Here is a 17,968-nt window from a genome sequence, read left to right as displayed (position 1 = left end):
TGTACCTTACATCATATATTCCAAGTAAACTAGGAGATGCTCAGGCTCAGTGTAAACTCTCTAACACACTATTCATGATCCCTGATAATCTGTAGTGGTTGGGTTGGTGCCCACAGATGACCGAGACCAGTCTTCCCTGGGCTGAGGACCACGTCTGTTTTTTATCTTACCCCGACCGAATTCTGGTCAGGCATTAGTAATCTTCCTAAGGGCTATCTCCCAACATATCCTGAGAACTTCAGGGTGGGGAGGAAGTAAGCTGCACTCCGGTACATATAAATGAAAAGCCACAGGGTGAGAGACAATGCTAGGCAGGGACCCACCCTCGTTCAAACAAAAGCAGAGGAAGAGTTCATGCTAGCAATCTACAAGAGACTATTTTGGGGAGCACATGCATCGTCAGCAAAAATGCTCCTCCTGGTCTCCAAAAATACAGTGCTTAAGGTGCATGAGTTAACTTTTATTGGATGCTATCAAAGTAAATGATACGGGAAGAACAGAGGGGCAAATGCCAATCCTGTTGCATTTGCTTCCTTCCTTATCACATCTGCATGTGTCAACAGAAAGGAAAACTAATGAATGTCCTCCTGGGTTTTGTGTCCCCTGCCCCTGGGTATTAGGAGTCTCAGACATGCAAGGCAGTCTCTTCAGATATGTTCGGACTCTCTCACGAGACTTGAAAGAAAAGGGTTGGATCAACTCCAGATACAAGTTATGGACGGTTCAGCTAATATCTTGTCATAAGCAATGCCTAAGAGGGGTGTGCACCCCACAAAAATGAAGCCACTTTCTACCCCCAAAATTTCCTATTAACTTTTTAAAACAGGCAGACTGGTACAAAACAGGACAGGAGGTTCTGTTCCTTGTTAAACACCTAACCTGAGCAGGGTGGAAGCATTGCCTTGTAAGACGAAGGTTCCAGACGAGGGCAAAACCGCAGGATGAGGGAATTACCTGTGATCAGGATTTCCCCAGCTGGAGAACAAGTCCTATAGCTAAGTTTGCACCTCTCCCCTTCCCCCTCCCAGCAGCACCTGGCAGGTGTGAAATGCATTCAACACAGCAGGCTCCCTACATCCTCCTATGAAAGATTTCCCCTCTGGCTGGCCTGAACTCTCTATGGAGACCGGGTTGGCTTTGAACTCACAGAAATCCACCTGTCCCTGCTTTCCTAGAGTTTCGACAAAAGGCATGTGCCACCATCCTGGCCTGAAGAAACTTTTGAAACTTTTGCTACTTCCCACTTATTTTCTGGCATGACATATTAACATTCGCAGCCCATGCTTTGGAAAACCCATCTTTCTAACTGCTCTGGCTTTAGCACTCTATTAATCTTTCCTTGGAGAACCGACTGCTTCCCCCAGTCACTGCGCTCTGTGGCCTGCCAAGCCTGCAGCCTCTACTTTTCATGAAACTCACAGGGTTGAAAGAGATGACTCTAAAATCTATACAATCTGGTGGGGGGCGGGGCCGGAGCAATGGTGAAGTGGTTAAGGGTACAGGCTGCTCTTGCAGAGGTTTCGGGTCCCAGCAACCACATGGTGGCTCACAACCATCTGTAACTCCAGTTCCAGGGGATTCAGCACCCTTTTCTGATCTCTGCTGGCACCAGGCACACAGGTGAAGGTTTTGCACACGCAAGCACAATGCTTAGAGACATAAAACAAATCCAAGAAATTTCACAAACTCTACACAGACTGTAAAATTTGAGAGTTCTTTGAAAATATTCAAGTGTATGACCAAGACAGGATGTACACTCTCGGGTCACCATCACACAATACTAGGGGTTTCTCAGGGGGTGTGTTTATCTAGCAGGTGCTAGCACCATAGGGGTCAAGAGCAATGTGAGTTTCATGGTTCAGATTCAGTCTGAGTGCCACCAGTTCCTGGCAAAAGCCAGGGGTCAGGGTGGCAACCGAGTAGGGACACAAGATCGGAAACGAGAATCAACAGACCACAACTCTCCCACACTCAGTTTGGCAGTTTCTTTTTTCCAGACACTATTGGTACATTATTGTTTTTAGCCCTGCCTTGACGATCACTAACATCATTCTTTGGCCTGTTTCCATAAATAGTTGAAGATTCAAAAACTCAAAACATTTTAAAGATCTTTTGGTCAGTTTCTCAAGTTTTGAAATGTCTAATTCATTAGACTCCAAGGAAATAAATAGTAACTGATGAGGAGGAGGGCCAACTACTTATCTTCAACAGGTGTGCCAGACAAACCCGTTTGGTCTGACGCCACCTCATGGGGTTCAGGTGTCACTGCTGTAATGAGTGTCGCAGCCGCTGACATGACACAGACCTTAAATATTTACTGTGCGAATGCATGTGTGAGGGCATGCACATACTACGACATTAGTGCGCGGAGGACAGCGGGCAACCTATGGGAGCCAGATCTGTCCTTCTGCCACGTGGGTTCTGGGAACTGAACTCAAGTCGTCGGGTTTGGCAGCCAGTGTTTTTAGCCCCCGAGCCATCTCACTGGCTCGTGATTTCTTTCCCACGTCACTGGTTTGTGTATAGCAGCAGCCCAGGCGTACTTCAAACTCACTATGCAGCAGAGGACAACCGGATCAGGATCTTTCTTGCCTCTACCTCCCAAGTGCTGGCATTACAGGTGTGCTCTGGGTTTGGGTGTTGACAGGGATTAAACCCAATACTTCATGCATGCTTGGCAAACACTTTACTAGTTGAATTACAACTCTACCTGGCCCCACTTTAACCTACCTTTAGCCCAGGGTGACCTCAAACTCATAGCAATCCTTCTGCCTCAGCTTCTCATGTGTTAGGATTACAGAGGCATACTACTGGGCCTCATTTGGTTATGGTGTTAAATGCTTCACAGAGAAGGGAGGTTTTGCCAATGAGGACATAGCACAGAGAAAGACTGATGAGAATTTCTGGGTCCGAGGTCTTTGAAACAAGCACAAAAGCTAATTTTTTTTTTAATTTGAAAAAAATTATTTACTTTTAATTTTATATACATTGTTTTTTACCTGCATATATGTCTGTGATGGTGTTGGATCCCCTGGAACTGGAGTTACAGACAGCTGTGAGCTGCCATGTAAGTGTTGGACTAAGGTCCACTGGAAGAGCAGCCAATGCTCTTAACCACTGAGTCATCTTTCCAGCCCCAAAGCTTACTTTCTGATAGAGAAAAGCCTAAGATTTTCAAGGCTTGGAGAGTCAGCATTATCTTGGAGAGTCAGCATTATTTTGTAATTATGTCCTAAAATGTAGTTAAGATTGGACTGTAAGAAAAGTGCAATTACTGCTAAAAATAAAGTTATGAATAAAAAGCCTTAGAAAGGTCAATTTTAAAGGAAAAATAAGATTGAACTCCAAACATTCTCCTTATCCAACCTAACTGGGTTAAAGTTGATATGATCAATACTCAAAAGACTCAATATGAACACAGGTTAGAGAATAGAATTTTAATTAGTATCAAAATCAGGACTTTTGGGGGCCAGTTTAGTACTTGCTGGAGTAAAATTGCAAACTGTTACTCGGTAACTGACTTAGCTTCTAAATCAAGTCAGAATTACACATACTCTGTATATTACTTTAGTATATACAGCATATCCAATGATTACATGCAGAGATGGAGAGACAAGAGCTATAAAACCAAACTCTCCATTGGCACTGATGAAATTATGAACTGGAAACAGCTGTCCAGAGGTGCAGAACATCGACTTTTCATTGAAAGGGTGCTTTGAATGCTGTTCTTTCCAAGAATTGACATAAACTCAAACAGTGTTTATGTCAACTGCTTTGCCGTGTGAGGAAAAGCAAGCAGACATACTCCTTTGCTTACGAAAGCCAACTTTTCAGTTGATATCCAACACATACTCAACTACCTTTAACGAAAGCTATACGATATGAGCTTAATTTTCCTGAGAATTAAAAGAGACCTGCTAAATAAATAGGCTACGAAAATGACCTGCCTTTATAGGAATCTCCAAACTCGAAAGATGCCTCAGCTCTGCTAAGATTCATCAAAAGCCTTTGCAGCAAGGGTTTTTGTGAGCCACGCACTTGGTCACGCAGCCTTGGAATTCTAGAAGGAGGTGCTGAGTGTCGAGCAGATTCAAGGACAGCGAGGAACCGACAGTACTGAGGACCAGAAGTAACACCCACAAAGCCATGGGCTCTGCCACCCTGCAGAGAAAAGAGCAGGGCAGATGTGGGCTGACTGGCTCTGCTCCCAGCAGCTACAAAATCCCTTCCATGAGAAAGAGCACCTTGAGTGGAACCTAGTGAGAGCCACCCGGAAGCCAGTGTTGGCCATGGCAAGGACAGCTCCTGCTGCCTTAAGTGAACCCCTCTTCTGTCGGAGTCCAGAATGTATCTGGAGGTAACGCTGGGCTTCACAGTCATTCTCCAGCTTACTAACTGCAGACTCCTCAGGGTCACATGGGAGCGAAGTCATTAGGTAGCACAGAAAAGGGTATGGTCTGGCTTCAATGCAAACGCTCTTGATTTGCTGTGTAATCTAATGCAAGGCACTTCAAATATTGGTGCCTCAGTATATAAACATGTGACATGGTAGCATGTGTTCACTTACCTCAGGAAGCTTCTACACAGGTCGCTGAATGCACACTTCCGATGAAAAGCACTGTGGAAATAATTACAGCCCAGAAAACCCTCCAGTGCCTCAGTGTCCGTGGACTGGGCCCAAGTCTCCATGTTTCCTTAGAGTTTTAAATATTACATGCTGGTGGTATTCCACCCTTCACATGTGTCAGCTGTTTGGCACACAGCTGTTTATATATTTCCAGTCCTCACATTCTCTAGCCCAAAGGTGTGTCCTAATTTCCCAACACAGCCAATACATAACCCAATGTGGAGTCCCTGTGTTGACAACTTTCAGCTTTCCCTGAGGTACATGTGACATCATAAAAAAATAAATTTTAAAAAAATTGAACTAGTGCTGTGTGAAACCATGTTTTTAATGAAAAACAAAACAAAAACAAAAAACCCCCCAAAACCTGAAAGTATGCCACAGCATCATCTGGTCATCTGATGGTACAAAGATGGATTTTGAGAAAAAGGGGCCTCAACATGATACAAAATGAATGTGGCTCAAAAGAAACATTAAAAATGTAATGTTTCAAACAAACAAAAAAAAAAAAAAGTAAGCCGGGCGGTGGTGGCGCACGCCTTTAATCCCAGCACTCGGGAGGCAGAGGCAGGCGGATCTCTGTGAGTTCGAGGCCAGCCTGGGCTACCAAGTGAGTTCCAGAAAAGGCGCAAAGCTACACAGAGAAACCCTGTCTCGAAAAACCCAAACAAAAAAAAAAAAAAAAAAATGTAATGTTTCATACACTGAACTAACTAGAGATAATAAATTATAAGTACAGTAGTTCAAATATTGCTTTCTAGCATTAGTTTTTTTTAAACAAGTTAAATTTAGAACTTTTTAAATTTGTTATATTCTTCTTTCAAAGGAACTGTGGACACGGAAGCCTTCACAGAATCCAACCATGATGCCACCTGTGGTCTTCACAGAACGTACTGGACTCTGACCACCTCAGAGTTACAACAGCTTTAGATTAATACATTAAATTAGACTCCTGGAGAACTAGACTGTGATGGCTGCCTTCACGCAGCTCTCCTAAACCCTCCACACTTCCATGCCGGGTGATTCTCTGCAGGGGCTTGGCTAGACTCATAATCAAAATTATAGAAACAGTAAAGAACTTCTTTAGAACTGAAAATGTGTTTTTGTTCTCTTTTAAAAATAAAATAAGGTGCTTTTAAGTTAAAGTATTTCTTGCCCTAAACAAAACTGGAACCTTGATATCTCCATATCTTGACACATTTTAACAGAAAACCAAGTTTTGGGCCATTCGTATCCTTCGAGAGTTCAGATTGGATCTAGGCTGGGCTTTGCAGCATCACGCTCATGTTTATACATGAATGTTAAAAGGAACAGAGCGACGTCCAAGGATGACCAGTAGGCAGTGTGCGACGTGACGGCTGACCAATAGCGGCTCTCCACCAGGCCTTCTCTGAGTTCAAAGTCAATCCTGTGCTCCAGTTCCACTGAAAAGACAAGAGTTCAGTGAAGATTATGGTGTGTTTGGTGCAGGCTGCAGACAGCTGGGGGAAAGCAGGCGAACGGAAATGAGCTTTAAATTGTTACCCTCCTCACTCTGAATTTATGGGGCAGTAAAAAAGCCGAAGCTGTTAGGGTTCTACCGGTGGGCTCTGTTCCATTGCTCCAGTCAGCAAAGAATAATAAGGAAAGGAAACAACAACAAAAATTCACTTGCTATCATGGCATATTTCTGGCATTAGAAGACTATTTCTTATCTCCCTTCTTTGAAGAATTTCCTGTATCCCCGGGGAAGTGGGGAGGTCACCTGACGCCTCCTCATTGGGGACGTGTTCTGTGGGGAAATGTTCCACAACAACCATTTTTTTTAAAAAAAATTTTAAATTACTTATTATTATTATTATCATCATCTTACAACAGTGTTCTTCCCCACTAGGCTGAATTCCTTAGAGGCAGCTGCCACACATATATCAGACTGCATCTATTTAGCAGGGTCTAGCCTGTGCCTGCAACATTCGACACTCAAGCACTCAAAAGAACCCACTATGTGGTGGGATAAATTAAACTGCGGGAATATCCTGTAGGAGGAAGGGCTTTACCTATAATTTCCTGCCCTCGAACAATTCCATGTATCCAATTAAGCCTTTCCAAAACCCACCAACAGTCCTCGCAATAGTGGAGAGAAATGCACAGATCAAGGCTCTTGTCAAATCTTAACGGGCTAATGTAATAGACCCTCAGAGATAACACACTGGGAAAATGATATCACGAGTGTTGGAGGAATGGCATAAGCTTGGCAACCTAGGTTTGCTTCCTGGAATCCATGAAAAGGGTGAACGAGAGAAGCAACTCCACAAGGTGTCCTCCGACTCATGTATACACATCATTTACTTGCATATACACACAATACATACTTTAAAAAAATGGTATAATGCCGGGTGGTGGTGGCGCACGCCTTTAATCCCAGCACTCGGGAGGCAGAGCCAGGAGGATCTCTGTGAGTTCGAGGCCAGCCTGGTCTACTGAGCGAGATCCAGGATAGGCACCAAAGCTACACAGAGAAACACTGTCTCGGAAAAAAAAAAAATGGCATTAGTATATTCAGGGTCTCTTTTAAAACTGTTCATGAACCATACAATACTTTGAATGATCTGTCTTACAAACAAAAACACCCAGGTCACTACCAAATACTTATTAACATCTCTGTTTAGTGCCAAAGGATGTCAAAAGTAAAAAGTAACAAAAACAAAGAAGGCTGGAGAAAAAAACTAGGTTTTGCTTTATATTGGGAATGTGGCAGTCACACATAAGAAATCTTACCACTCTAGAAAATTATTTTAAATAAATGTTTGATAATGCTATTTTTTTGTTGTTGCTGTCGTTGATTATTTTCGAGGCAGGGTTTCTCTGTGTAGCCCTGGCTGTCCTAGAACTCGTTCTGTAGACCAGACTGGCCTCAAACTCAGAACTCGGCCTCCTGAATGCTAGGATTAAAGGTGTCCCCCCCTCCCCCCAGCTGCTAATGCTAATCTTAAACAGGGCTTGTTTTGTGGTAACAGCGGTTGACAACATATAAACATATAGTAGTTACCTTTCAGTTATACTTTTCTGATTTGTAAATTTATCTATGTATCCGCTCAGAGAAGATTTATACTTAAGAAGTGAAATGCCTTCTAGCCTATAAAATACTTGTATAAAACACCGACATAGAACTTTCACAAAGTTCTTTTACTCTAAATTTTTCACTTAATTAAAATAAAACTAATCCATAATGTAAGAAATTGCTGAAATCCATGTGGATTTAGGTAAGAATGCCCTAATCCTGTATTTTTGCACTCCATGGGCCTTCACATGAGATTGGTAGACACTCTCTCACACCAGACCAGAATAGGAAATGAGAAAACGGAATTCTCCAACATGATACGTGGAGTCAAGATGAAGTAGGTTACAGAGAAAGAGAAGAGGTAAGTGTGTGATCTGGGAGGGTTCCACCTCAAATGCTGCTGCACAATCCTTTTTAGTCCAAAACTCTTCATTACACATTCAAATCAAAGGCACAGTTTTCCTGCTACAGGAATTATTTGGCTCCACTCTGGTTTTAAGGTCTGATTTTTTTTTTTTTTTTTTTTGAAGACAGGGTTTCTCTGTGTAGCTCTGGTTGTCCTGGAACGTGCTTTGTAGACCAGGCTGGCCTCGAACTCACAGAGACCTACCTGACTCTGCCTCCCAAGATTAAAGGAGTGCACCACCACTGCCATGCTACCACTGTCCTAAAACACTGCTTTCATAAAGTGGTTACTCTATTTTATTATGGGCCCTTGTCATTCTTGTCACTTTTGGGGACATCGGTTATTTGTTACCTAGATGGGCTTCGTCTGTGCTTTCCCACTATCACTGGGCTTGGGTTAGAGGCATCAAAATGCAAATTAGGTAGCCAGCTTCCCCACCGACCTGTTCTGGCCTCACAACTTCCTTTGTGTCCTCAGTGCAGTTACTGCACATCTTGCTGGCTTTGTGGGAAGATCAGGGTGGAAATGAAGAGGGGTTGTGCTCCCTCTCCTCTCTTCCTGTTATGTGGCTCACAGCCTCTCCCAGGGAGAGAGATTCTACACGGCAGTACCACTTTGTACTGCTGGACAATATGCTCTTGGCCAGACAGGTTCAGACGCAGATGGACCGCTGTCTCGGTATGATCATACCAAGACCTGTTAGGACAACACAGGTGATGGATGCTCCTAGTTCCTCTAGCTGTCTGCGATCATGGGGAAGGAGAAAGTAAAATTACCTTTTCTTCTTTTTCTATGCTTCAAATACCTAAATGCAAACTCTGTTAAAAAACAGACAGACAGACAGACAGACCTTGTTCCTGGGCAGGTGGAGAGAAACAGAGCGCATCTGTGGCTGAAAACAGGTGCATGTGTGCACCCAGGCCGAATGACAACATTGGGAGTCACTCCTGAAGTCTCTCCTTTTCTGTGTGGTTCTTCACACAGTACCTCTCATTGGCTCGGAGCGTGTTAACGAGGCCAGGCTGGCAGGAGAGGGGCCCAAGGATTCAGCCATCTCCGCACCCTTAGAACTGCAGTAAAAGCATGTACCACCGTGCCCAGCTTGTAAAGAGTGGGTTCTGAGGCTTGAACTCAGGTTCTCTTACAAGGATTTTCCTGACTGAGCTATTTCTCCAGCCCAATTACGTTATTTTTTAAGGAAATGTTTGGCTATATAACTGGAATTCTTATGTAAAGTAACTTCTTGAAGGCAATTTACTGAGTTAGGTCAATATAAACTCCTGCTCTGGAGGCAAAAAAAAGGACCCAGCTTGTTATACTCAAACACTGTTTGGGAAATATATCAAGTAGTATGGTTTTTGATAATTGAAAAAGATGTACGAAAAATTAAAGGTGGCTAAAATAACCAAAGAAAATCCTGAACACGTTTTTAACATCAAAGATAAAATTCACTATTAGTAAGAAAAACAGGAAAGAGAGAGAAACTCTAGAAGAAAGAATGAGAAATCAGTCAGTAAAGGAATTTTAAGTTGTTAGATAAGTCCTCAGTGATAGATTCGGAGTGTGCTGGACAGGAAGGCTGAGAACACCTCTGCATCAGTATCACTGTTTATAAAGGATCCACCCAGGGGGAGAATGTTCTGTGTTTGTGTTGGAATAACCCAACGCTAACGTCAGACGTCAGAACAAGCAGGAGAGATGCAGTTCTTTGTACAGGAAACCTTCTTACATCTAAGTAGAGACAGGAAAGAAGAGCGAAATGTGCGAGGTCTCGAGGACAATAAGACAGACAGGGGCCTGATGCCTTTCTCCTGCCTCTGAAGTCCCTCTTTTGTAGGGGTGCTGTATTTTTTAGCATCTGAAGTGGTCATGAACTCTACCATTGAGGATGAGAAAATACACATATAGTCTGCAGTGGTAGCACTGAGGCTGCTCTTCCAGTTCTCCCTGAGCCTCTCTAAGTAGACCATTCTCACAGTGTGCCGAGCATCACCCCTGACATACACCATACCGAGGCTAGCATCTTTACTCTGCATCACATTTTCCGGGAAAAGAAGTTGTGGGAGATAAAAGAACGATTCTTGAAGTCTGAAATCTGTGAAAAAAAACAAACAAGATGCTGTAAAGTCAAGGCTGAGAGTTCAAAACGGCCTTCACTGTTGCGATGGCCAAAACGTTAGTGCAACCTTCCAAATAAGCTGAGTAAGCCTAGCACACACACAAAGAAGCACGCCCCTAGGTTTCTGTGAAGAGCTCCTGCACGGAAAATGTAAGCACGATTCAATTCTCAAGTGTAATGTCAGAATCTGTTGAGAGCTCGAGACTCCTCAAACTTAGCACTAATTCAAGCTACCTAGAGGGCAACAAAACAAAAACAAAACCAAACAAACAAAAACCCCTGAAGGAAACAGATCCTTTCCTTTCACAACATGTTACAAACACAGGGGCACGAGAAATGAAAGCATAAAATGCTCTACAACAAGCTGGTCTTTTCGGAAGAAATGACGGCGAGCCACATGGGATGTGTCACCTCGATGAAGACAATGCAGACCGAGCGACAACACTTACTCTTCCAAGAGGACACTTGGTCAGGAGTTCAGTCTGTGTCCTCCTTACCCTCAGATAAGAGACTCAGAGACAGTGGCGTCAGAAGAGAGGTTACCCTGAGGAGCTGAGGCCATCAGTGTGAGGAGGAGGAGGAGGGAGGAAGCTCAGTCACCTAATCACCACAGCCAAATTCCAGAAAGACTGAAGGGAGAGAAGTCTCAGGATTGCAAGACAGCAATTGCAGCATGAAAGTCAGGGTGACACAGAGCGGTAGACTGAGGCAAGTCAAAGACTTACTGAGACAGATCCTGAGGGACTTAAGACAGAATTGTATTGTCACAGGTCTGAGTTTAACAGTCCTTCTCTACTCAGAGATGACTACAGAGACTCCTGATTATCTCTGCTACAGTCGAGCCTAAGGGTGGAGTTTAACATGAAGACTGGTAAAGCATTTACATCCAAGCAAGACACACCATGGCTGGGGCGCAGCTCCGCAGACTGTAGGCTGCATGCAGAGCACACACTAGGGCCTAGGACTCAGGGAACATGTGGGACGAGGCTGTCCAGCTGAGCACCTACGGACTGCTCAACAGTAGGAAGGACTGCTTCTCTACTACCATTTGAGACACATGCGGTAGTGAGAACCAAAATGAAAACATTTTCTTTGCTCGGACCTGTATGTGTTTACTCCTTTTTCTGAGGGTCTCCACTGTCGCCGTGGGAGTCTGGCCCCAGGATGGGCCCTCTTGTGCAGCAGCGTCTCTGCTGTGCAGCAGCAAGGTTATGCAGAACTGCATGTCATTAAAGTTTATACACTCACAGGCATGTTTCTAGGTACAAATGACTGGATCATAGCGTAAGAATTCAGAGGAAAATGAGTTTTATACAGATACCAAAGTCTAAAAAGAACTGTTTACACATGGTCCCCATGACTCACAAATATAAATTTTAGCACTCAAAAGGAAGAAAAATGCTGTTGGCCCAGTTAGGAATGCTCAGCCCTACTGCTCATCCACTCTGGAGGGGGTTGAGTGTGGAGGAACCATGCAGCCTCTGGGAGGCCACCTTGACTTGTCCTGGTTGCTGGTCCCTTCAAAATTCAGGGTGGCGGACACAGCAGAAACACAATGCTACCAGGAACTGCAATGAGGCGGTCACATGACTGGAGCAGGCCAATCCCTCCTGCTAGCTGCAGAAAGGGAGCAGCTGCTTCAGAACTTGCTGTCTTTATCACCAGTGGGAATACCCAAGGTCTTAGTGCTGTTACTGGACACTTCCAAGTAATGTTCACCGATGGACTAGTGATTCACAGCTATGTAAGATTAAAAAAATTTGAAGTCCACTGGAAAAAGACAAAGTTCCATCTTACTGCGACATGTACCCTCATAGAAACCCCTACTGTACACTAGGTAACTGGGCAGGAATAGAAGACACCCAGTGGGACACAATAAAATTCCTCAGCTTTGGAGGTCTCACAGAGCTGGATTCGAGTGTGCTTGGCTGCAGGACAGAGCAGTGTTTTCAGAACTCTCAAGGCCAGATACAGGACACGTCTATCAGTGATAATGTGAAATTTAAACCTTGGTGATTGTACTAAAAATGTACTTTGTAAAAGCTAGAGGCACTCACCCCACAGACTGTCTTGTGCTTGATAATTTAGACCCTTGTGCTACAGAGCCCTGGCTAAAACGATCTAGTAACTTCTCTCTACAGACCTGAGCAGGGACCTCCAGTCTTCCCGCCCTCCCGTCCCTCTAGAAGCTACAGAGGTAAGTAAGCTCAAGGAGAACTGTAGGAACTAACATGCAGAGTCCAGGAAGCCCGAGCTGCTGTGCGGCAGGGTCTGGGTTGCCACGGTGGTGGTTGAGGGCGAAGAAACAGGCTTCTTCTCGTCTTCCACTGTGTCTTTAGATGTCTCAGATGGCTGTGATGTTGAAGAACGTCCAAATCTCGAGAACAACATTCCTCCAAGCCCCTTTCCAATGCTAGCAGCCCCTGTAAGTCACAAAACAGGGCAGTCACTCTGCTGACTCATCTCTGCTCATCAACAGCACACTGAAGAGCACCACCCATAATTACAGCCAACTGGCAGACGGGCCAAGCCCACTCATTTTCTTCCAGGGTGGGGACCTAAGAAAATTCCAATTTCTATGTAGGTTTCTAAGTAAGAATGATGTTAAAAGAATAAAGTTGTATAAATTCTAGGGATACAGATACATGAATATACAACCAAAAGGGTATTGTATTCAAATGTTCATTATTATGGAAGTATTTGGCAAAATTAAAATGTCTAACAAAAACTCATGCTGTTGACACGGGGCATATACCTACTATTAGTAGGCATATGTCTTACTAAATTTATGCTATAAAAAGCCTTCCATAACCTCTGGGCAGGAAGTCAAACCCAAGCAAGTCTGGCGGGTAAGGCCTACTTACAGTGCCCTCTTGTGGCATTTGGATCAAGGACACTAAGCCAGAAATAAAGGCCAAACTCAGTGGTATGCCACTGAAATACCCAATTTCTGTGCTGGTACCAGGAGTTACTCAAAGACAGATGAGATAGTCGTTGCCCTAGGAAGCAAAAGCACTAAAGGACTTGACTTTCAGAAGATGTCAGAGTCCTGATGGGGAGGTTCTCCCAGAATGCGGGAGAGCGAGGGGAGCATAAAAACAACAGCATTTCTTAGGGTCCCTCCTCAAGTCACGGGGCCAAGACTACAGCGAGTGACAGAATGCTGCTTCTTGTTCTCCTCCACTGTAAGTGCAGGACGTCAGAGCTTCTGCTCAGTTGGCAGGGAAGCTAATTCCAGGAGATGGACAGCTGGAAGTTTTCTATCAGCCTATTTCCAACTCCCCCAACTTAAGTGCTTCCATTCATGGCTAGAAATGAGAGCGATTACCCAGTATGCTGGCTTTGCCAATGTTAGTTATGGATTCTCCATAGTGGCGCCGCGATAAGACTGGGGAGGTCACGGGGCTCGGGATATTTGCGATGCTTTCACTCTCCGAAACTGAGGTAGGTTCTTTTGCTGGGTTGAGAAAGTTTGGCTTCATATGCTCATAAGGTAGAGGATTTGAAGTGTTGTACCAGTGGATCTGGACCGGCGAGATGTTGCTGTAGTGTTTCAGAATCAATGGCTCTAATCTGTAGGCCTAGATAGTTAAAAAGGCACAGAAATACAACGTTAATACACAATGGCTGGATTTTAGTAAAATGTTTATTCCCAAAGCTCTGCTGAGTAAGTGAATCTTAAGCAGGAATTTTAAAAATGGCTTAAATATGCTTCTATATTTTTCACTGTTAAAATATGTGCCTGTCTAATTACATATTCTTAATGATGAGATTATAAAAAAAAACTGGAGTTAGTTTTGATTAATGGTGTCTATTAATTCATTTTCAGTGAAAAAGACTAAATTTTACCACATTCTGATATGGTCTAACAAGATTTATGTCAGACTCACAAAGCTGAAGTGGTGGATGATAGCCCAAAACGAGGCAAATAAGGTTGATCTCTAATATTTAGATCGTTTAATACACCTGATTTCAAACACATGACTCCAGTAAGAGCCTAACTTGACAGCCAACGAGAGGCTGCTGCCTACAGCAACGAGCCAGCCATCAGCTGTAGGGCAGCGTCGGGGCCTCAGCACAGTCTCACCGTCACGGTTTGCCATTAGGTCACAGAATCTCAGAGCCGTTTTATAGGAGGACCTTGGCCTAGCAAAGGTCCACACGAAGCATTAAAGAAAAGCAGTGCAGCTTGGTGGAAAGATGCATGCTTAGGACATGGGAAGCGTGGGTTCAAATCCCAGAACCCAAGACATAAAAGCCAAATTTGAGATGTACAAAGACGACAGAATTCACGTGCGCAGAAAGGCGCCTGAACATACAGACATGCTGGTCTCCGAGGGACTGCGGCTCTGTACTCTGGATCTGAGCCTCTGACAGACTGAGGCTGTCCCCCTGGCAGAAGATTACTTTCACTCTTCCGTTTCAGCTGGAGCTTTCTCTTAACATGGCAGCTGATAGCTTAAACACACAGGACGTTCTAAAATTCACAGAGTCTGTCAGTGTTTGTCTGGTGGTAGCTAGTGACCTTTCAAAAGACTTCACACAAGTATAATAAAAGCCAATTTCAGATAATTATTTAAAATAGTTTTACTGTGTGTGCATTAGACTGACCGTTCTCCCTAACAAGACGTAAGAAAACTTCACTGTGTGGTGGAGAATCAGACCAGGTTCCTCCAGTAAACTAAGTAAACTGAGCTACACTCCAGCCTAAAGTATTTGTCTTGTCTAAAAACCTCTTCTTGACTCTCACTATTTATGACTAGATGTAAGATCTTGGACTGTTTACATTTAAAAACATTTAAAAAAGCAAATATAGTAGAAAATTGAAAAAAATGAGTATTTTATATTTTGACTCAACTAAATGCATGGCTTTACCTTTCATGTTTTCAAGAGGATCTGTTAGGTTCATCTCAATTACATAGGACATTTTAGTAAACAGCACATAAAGTAGGGTTTCTGTATTTCCTGATTTATTTCTGTGTCTGTACACCAAGACATACAGGACAACTGTGGGAGGTGCTGTTCTCTTCCATCACGTGGTTCCAGGGAGTACTCTCAGGCTGTCAGGCATGGTGACAAGCACCTCTACCTGAGTTCTCTTGCCAGCCTTTAAAGCAGGATTTAAGACTTCTGTTCCTAGGCCATTGGCATCATTACTGGTTAGGATTTGAAATTAATAGATGCTTGTCTCTTGTACTGCTGTCCAGGGGTATTATTTTTATAATTTTTTTTTAAAGATTGATTTATGTGTATGTGCACCAAGGGTGTGCAGTGCCCATGGAGGGCAGAAGAGGGCTCCCCTGAAGTTGGATTTACAGAAGGTAGTGAGTCACCTGATGTGGGTGGGTCTGGGAACCAAACCCAGGTCCTATGCAAGAGCAGCAAGTGCTCTTAACAACTGAGCCATCTCTCCAGTCCCTGGTAAGGTGTTACAGGAGAAGATCCTCTCTAATATTTTATTTCATCAACTCTGAATGAACCAACACACGGTGTTAAAAATATAACCTTTCCAATGAGCTAGAAAATGAATTCTCTTGTTAGTTCATGGCCCCTTACAAGGTTTCTCACAGAGCAACAGTTCAGGATCTAGGAAGCTCACAATAAAACTCACCACTGGGTCTGTAGGATGAAAAATATTTAGTAAGCGATTACAAATCTCTCTAGGTAAAATGTGGTCTTGACTTCCAGTATTTCCTGGCCGGATGCCACGCAATGCCAAAAAAACTGCTAGTGGGGATCCCATACAGAAGAAATTCTCAACCTAAAATGAAAAGAGCCATCCTAAATTTAAAAAATGATGAAGCGTTATTTTTAACAGAATCTGGGGATAACATGTTACATAATAAAATACAAACAATAAAATTACCTCTAAGTATAAGCTTTGTCCACATTACTTGTTAATTACATACTAGTCATTAATGATTTTATAACAATTTACTTCCAGGAGGGTTTTCAGTATTTTAAAATCTAACAAGTTGAAACTGAGAAAAGGAGGGAGGTGAAGAGAAGCAGTCATTGTGTCTAGCATTCACTAGTCAGGGTGTACTGAGCTAGGACACGTGACCACACTGCTAGACGAGATGCTGTGATGGTCGGGACCAGCATGGGAGAGCCACTGCTCCCGAGCTGACAGTGGCGTGTGGGAGGCACAGTGGAAGGAATGGAGCCTCCGACTCTGAGGGCCTTACAGAGGGTGGGGTGTGCTGTGACCAGTACAAGAGAGTAAGGGTTTCTACGGTTGAGACTGGGGTTTCAGGGCTAGGAGAACGACAGACAAGACTGATACTCCTATGGACTAAAGCAGAGAGAGAAAGGTACTGGAGCATTTTTGAGAAAAGACACAGGTAAGACTGAAAAACTGTGTGTGTGCGTGCGCATGTGCATGAGTCTTCTTGTCAGATCTCTAAGGAAGATGGGCTTTATATCTTAGGCAGTGAAGAACAGCACTTAATCCATACTCTGGGAAGCATAACCTAGTAGTAGTGTGTATGGATACACCAGAAAATTGAGATACTATTGATTTTTTGGGGAAAAAAATCTCTTGAAAGAAACGAGGCAAGAGATAATCTCAAGTTGTGTAGGCCCAGCTGTCATTCATAATGGGAACATCGAGGACAGAGTGGGTCACAAGCTTGATCGGAGACGATAAAGAATGGGCCAGAGACAACAATGTAATTTCATTGTCAGAGGAAACTGTCCCCAGATCTTATGTTTGTTCACAGGTAAGTTTGAGACCTCTGCAATATGTGGGTGAAAAGTCAGAGCAGGGGATACAGAATTGTATCTTCTGCCATTCACATCTACATCCACACCACCATCACTGTAGTCAGAGCATGTGAGGCTAAGAAAGTCAACGAGCTTGCCTAGGATGTGCTTAGAACACTGACTACATTTAGTCAGCAGGAGAAAGAGGGAACTCTAGAAGGGAGAGTGAAAGAAAGAACCAGAATAAATGGTTCACGTAAGTCAGATTCTGTTCCTAATAGCCATCATCTGTCACCCTAACTATATTGTGACAGGGTCTTGACCTCCAATTTTATATACCTGTAACTCTTTCCAAAAAGATCACAGAATGACTTTTATTTTCAGAGTGAAAAAATATGCACGAATATTTATTTTGAATGAATATTCTGAAATAGGGCCTTTGTGTTTCTGAACCTAGAGCCCTCACACATGCCACCAAGCTGCCCAGCCCAAGGAAAAGCTGTAAGTAACAGGGCACAGCTGGTATGACCTAGTTCTTATACAAAGTGGGGAGAGGAGGTCTGAAAGAGAAAATAAAGCCACACATGTGACTCATGTCTGTAATCCCAGTACTCATGAGACTGAGGCAGGACTGGGAGTCTGAGGCCAGCCTGGGCTACAGGGTAATTAGCTTGGGTTACTTGATATCAGAGGTTCTGTCTCAAAAAGCAAAAACAAGGGTTGGGGGGTGTGTGGCTCAGTGGGTAAGAGAGAGCATTTACTTTCTAGCTTGACGACCTAAGTTTGAATCCCTCACATTCACATAAAGAAGCTGGGTGTGGTTATGCATGCTTGTCACCCCAGGATTGTGAAGGTTCTGAAATCCTGCAAACTAGTCAAAATGGAAAGCTTCTAGTTCAGTGCCAGATTCTATCCCAAGGCAGTAAGGCAGAGTGATAGAGGAAAACATTCTGCTTTGTACTCTGACCTGTGTGTATGCAGGACAAACACCTGTATATTCAAGTGCATGCCCCAGCACACCCCCCCACCTGTATATTCAAGTGCATGCCCCAGCACACACCCCCACCTGTATAT

The 17,968-nt window shown here is 43.6% G+C and overlaps 1 protein-coding gene across 8 annotated transcripts in view; it reads right to left on the bottom strand.

The window, feature by feature from the left end:
• Positions 1 to 3,422: 3,422 nt before the first annotated feature.
• Positions 3,423 to 17,968, bottom strand: part of Ddhd1 (DDHD domain containing 1) — an 81,028-nt gene continuing 66,482 nt past the window's right edge. For 4 of the 8 annotated variants that reach the window (XM_052733438.1, XM_052733441.1, XM_052733439.1 and 1 more), the window contains 5 exons: positions 15,801 to 15,950; positions 13,518 to 13,770; positions 12,421 to 12,612; positions 10,082 to 10,165; positions 3,423 to 6,048 (listed from right to left, as the gene is read on the bottom strand). In XM_052733438.1, the coding sequence (XP_052589398.1) occupies positions 5,870 to 6,048; positions 10,082 to 10,165; positions 12,421 to 12,612; positions 13,518 to 13,770; positions 15,801 to 15,950 (858 nt within the window). In that variant the 3' untranslated portion in view covers positions 3,423 to 5,869. The remainder of the gene's footprint in view (positions 6,049 to 10,081; positions 10,166 to 12,420; positions 12,613 to 13,517; positions 13,771 to 15,800; positions 15,951 to 17,968) is intronic. The other 4 variants (XM_052733440.1, XM_052733443.1, XM_052733444.1 and 1 more) reach the window with 2 other exon arrangements.

Source organism: Peromyscus californicus, unplaced genomic scaffold, assembly GCF_007827085.1.
Source record: "Peromyscus californicus insignis strain IS unplaced genomic scaffold, ASM782708v3 Scaffold_12__1_contigs__length_115047231, whole genome shotgun sequence".
NCBI classification, from domain to species: domain Eukaryota; kingdom Metazoa; phylum Chordata; class Mammalia; order Rodentia; family Cricetidae; genus Peromyscus; species Peromyscus californicus.
Note: the sequence above shows the minus strand (reverse complement) of the source record. Positions and strands in the feature narration are given on the sequence as shown.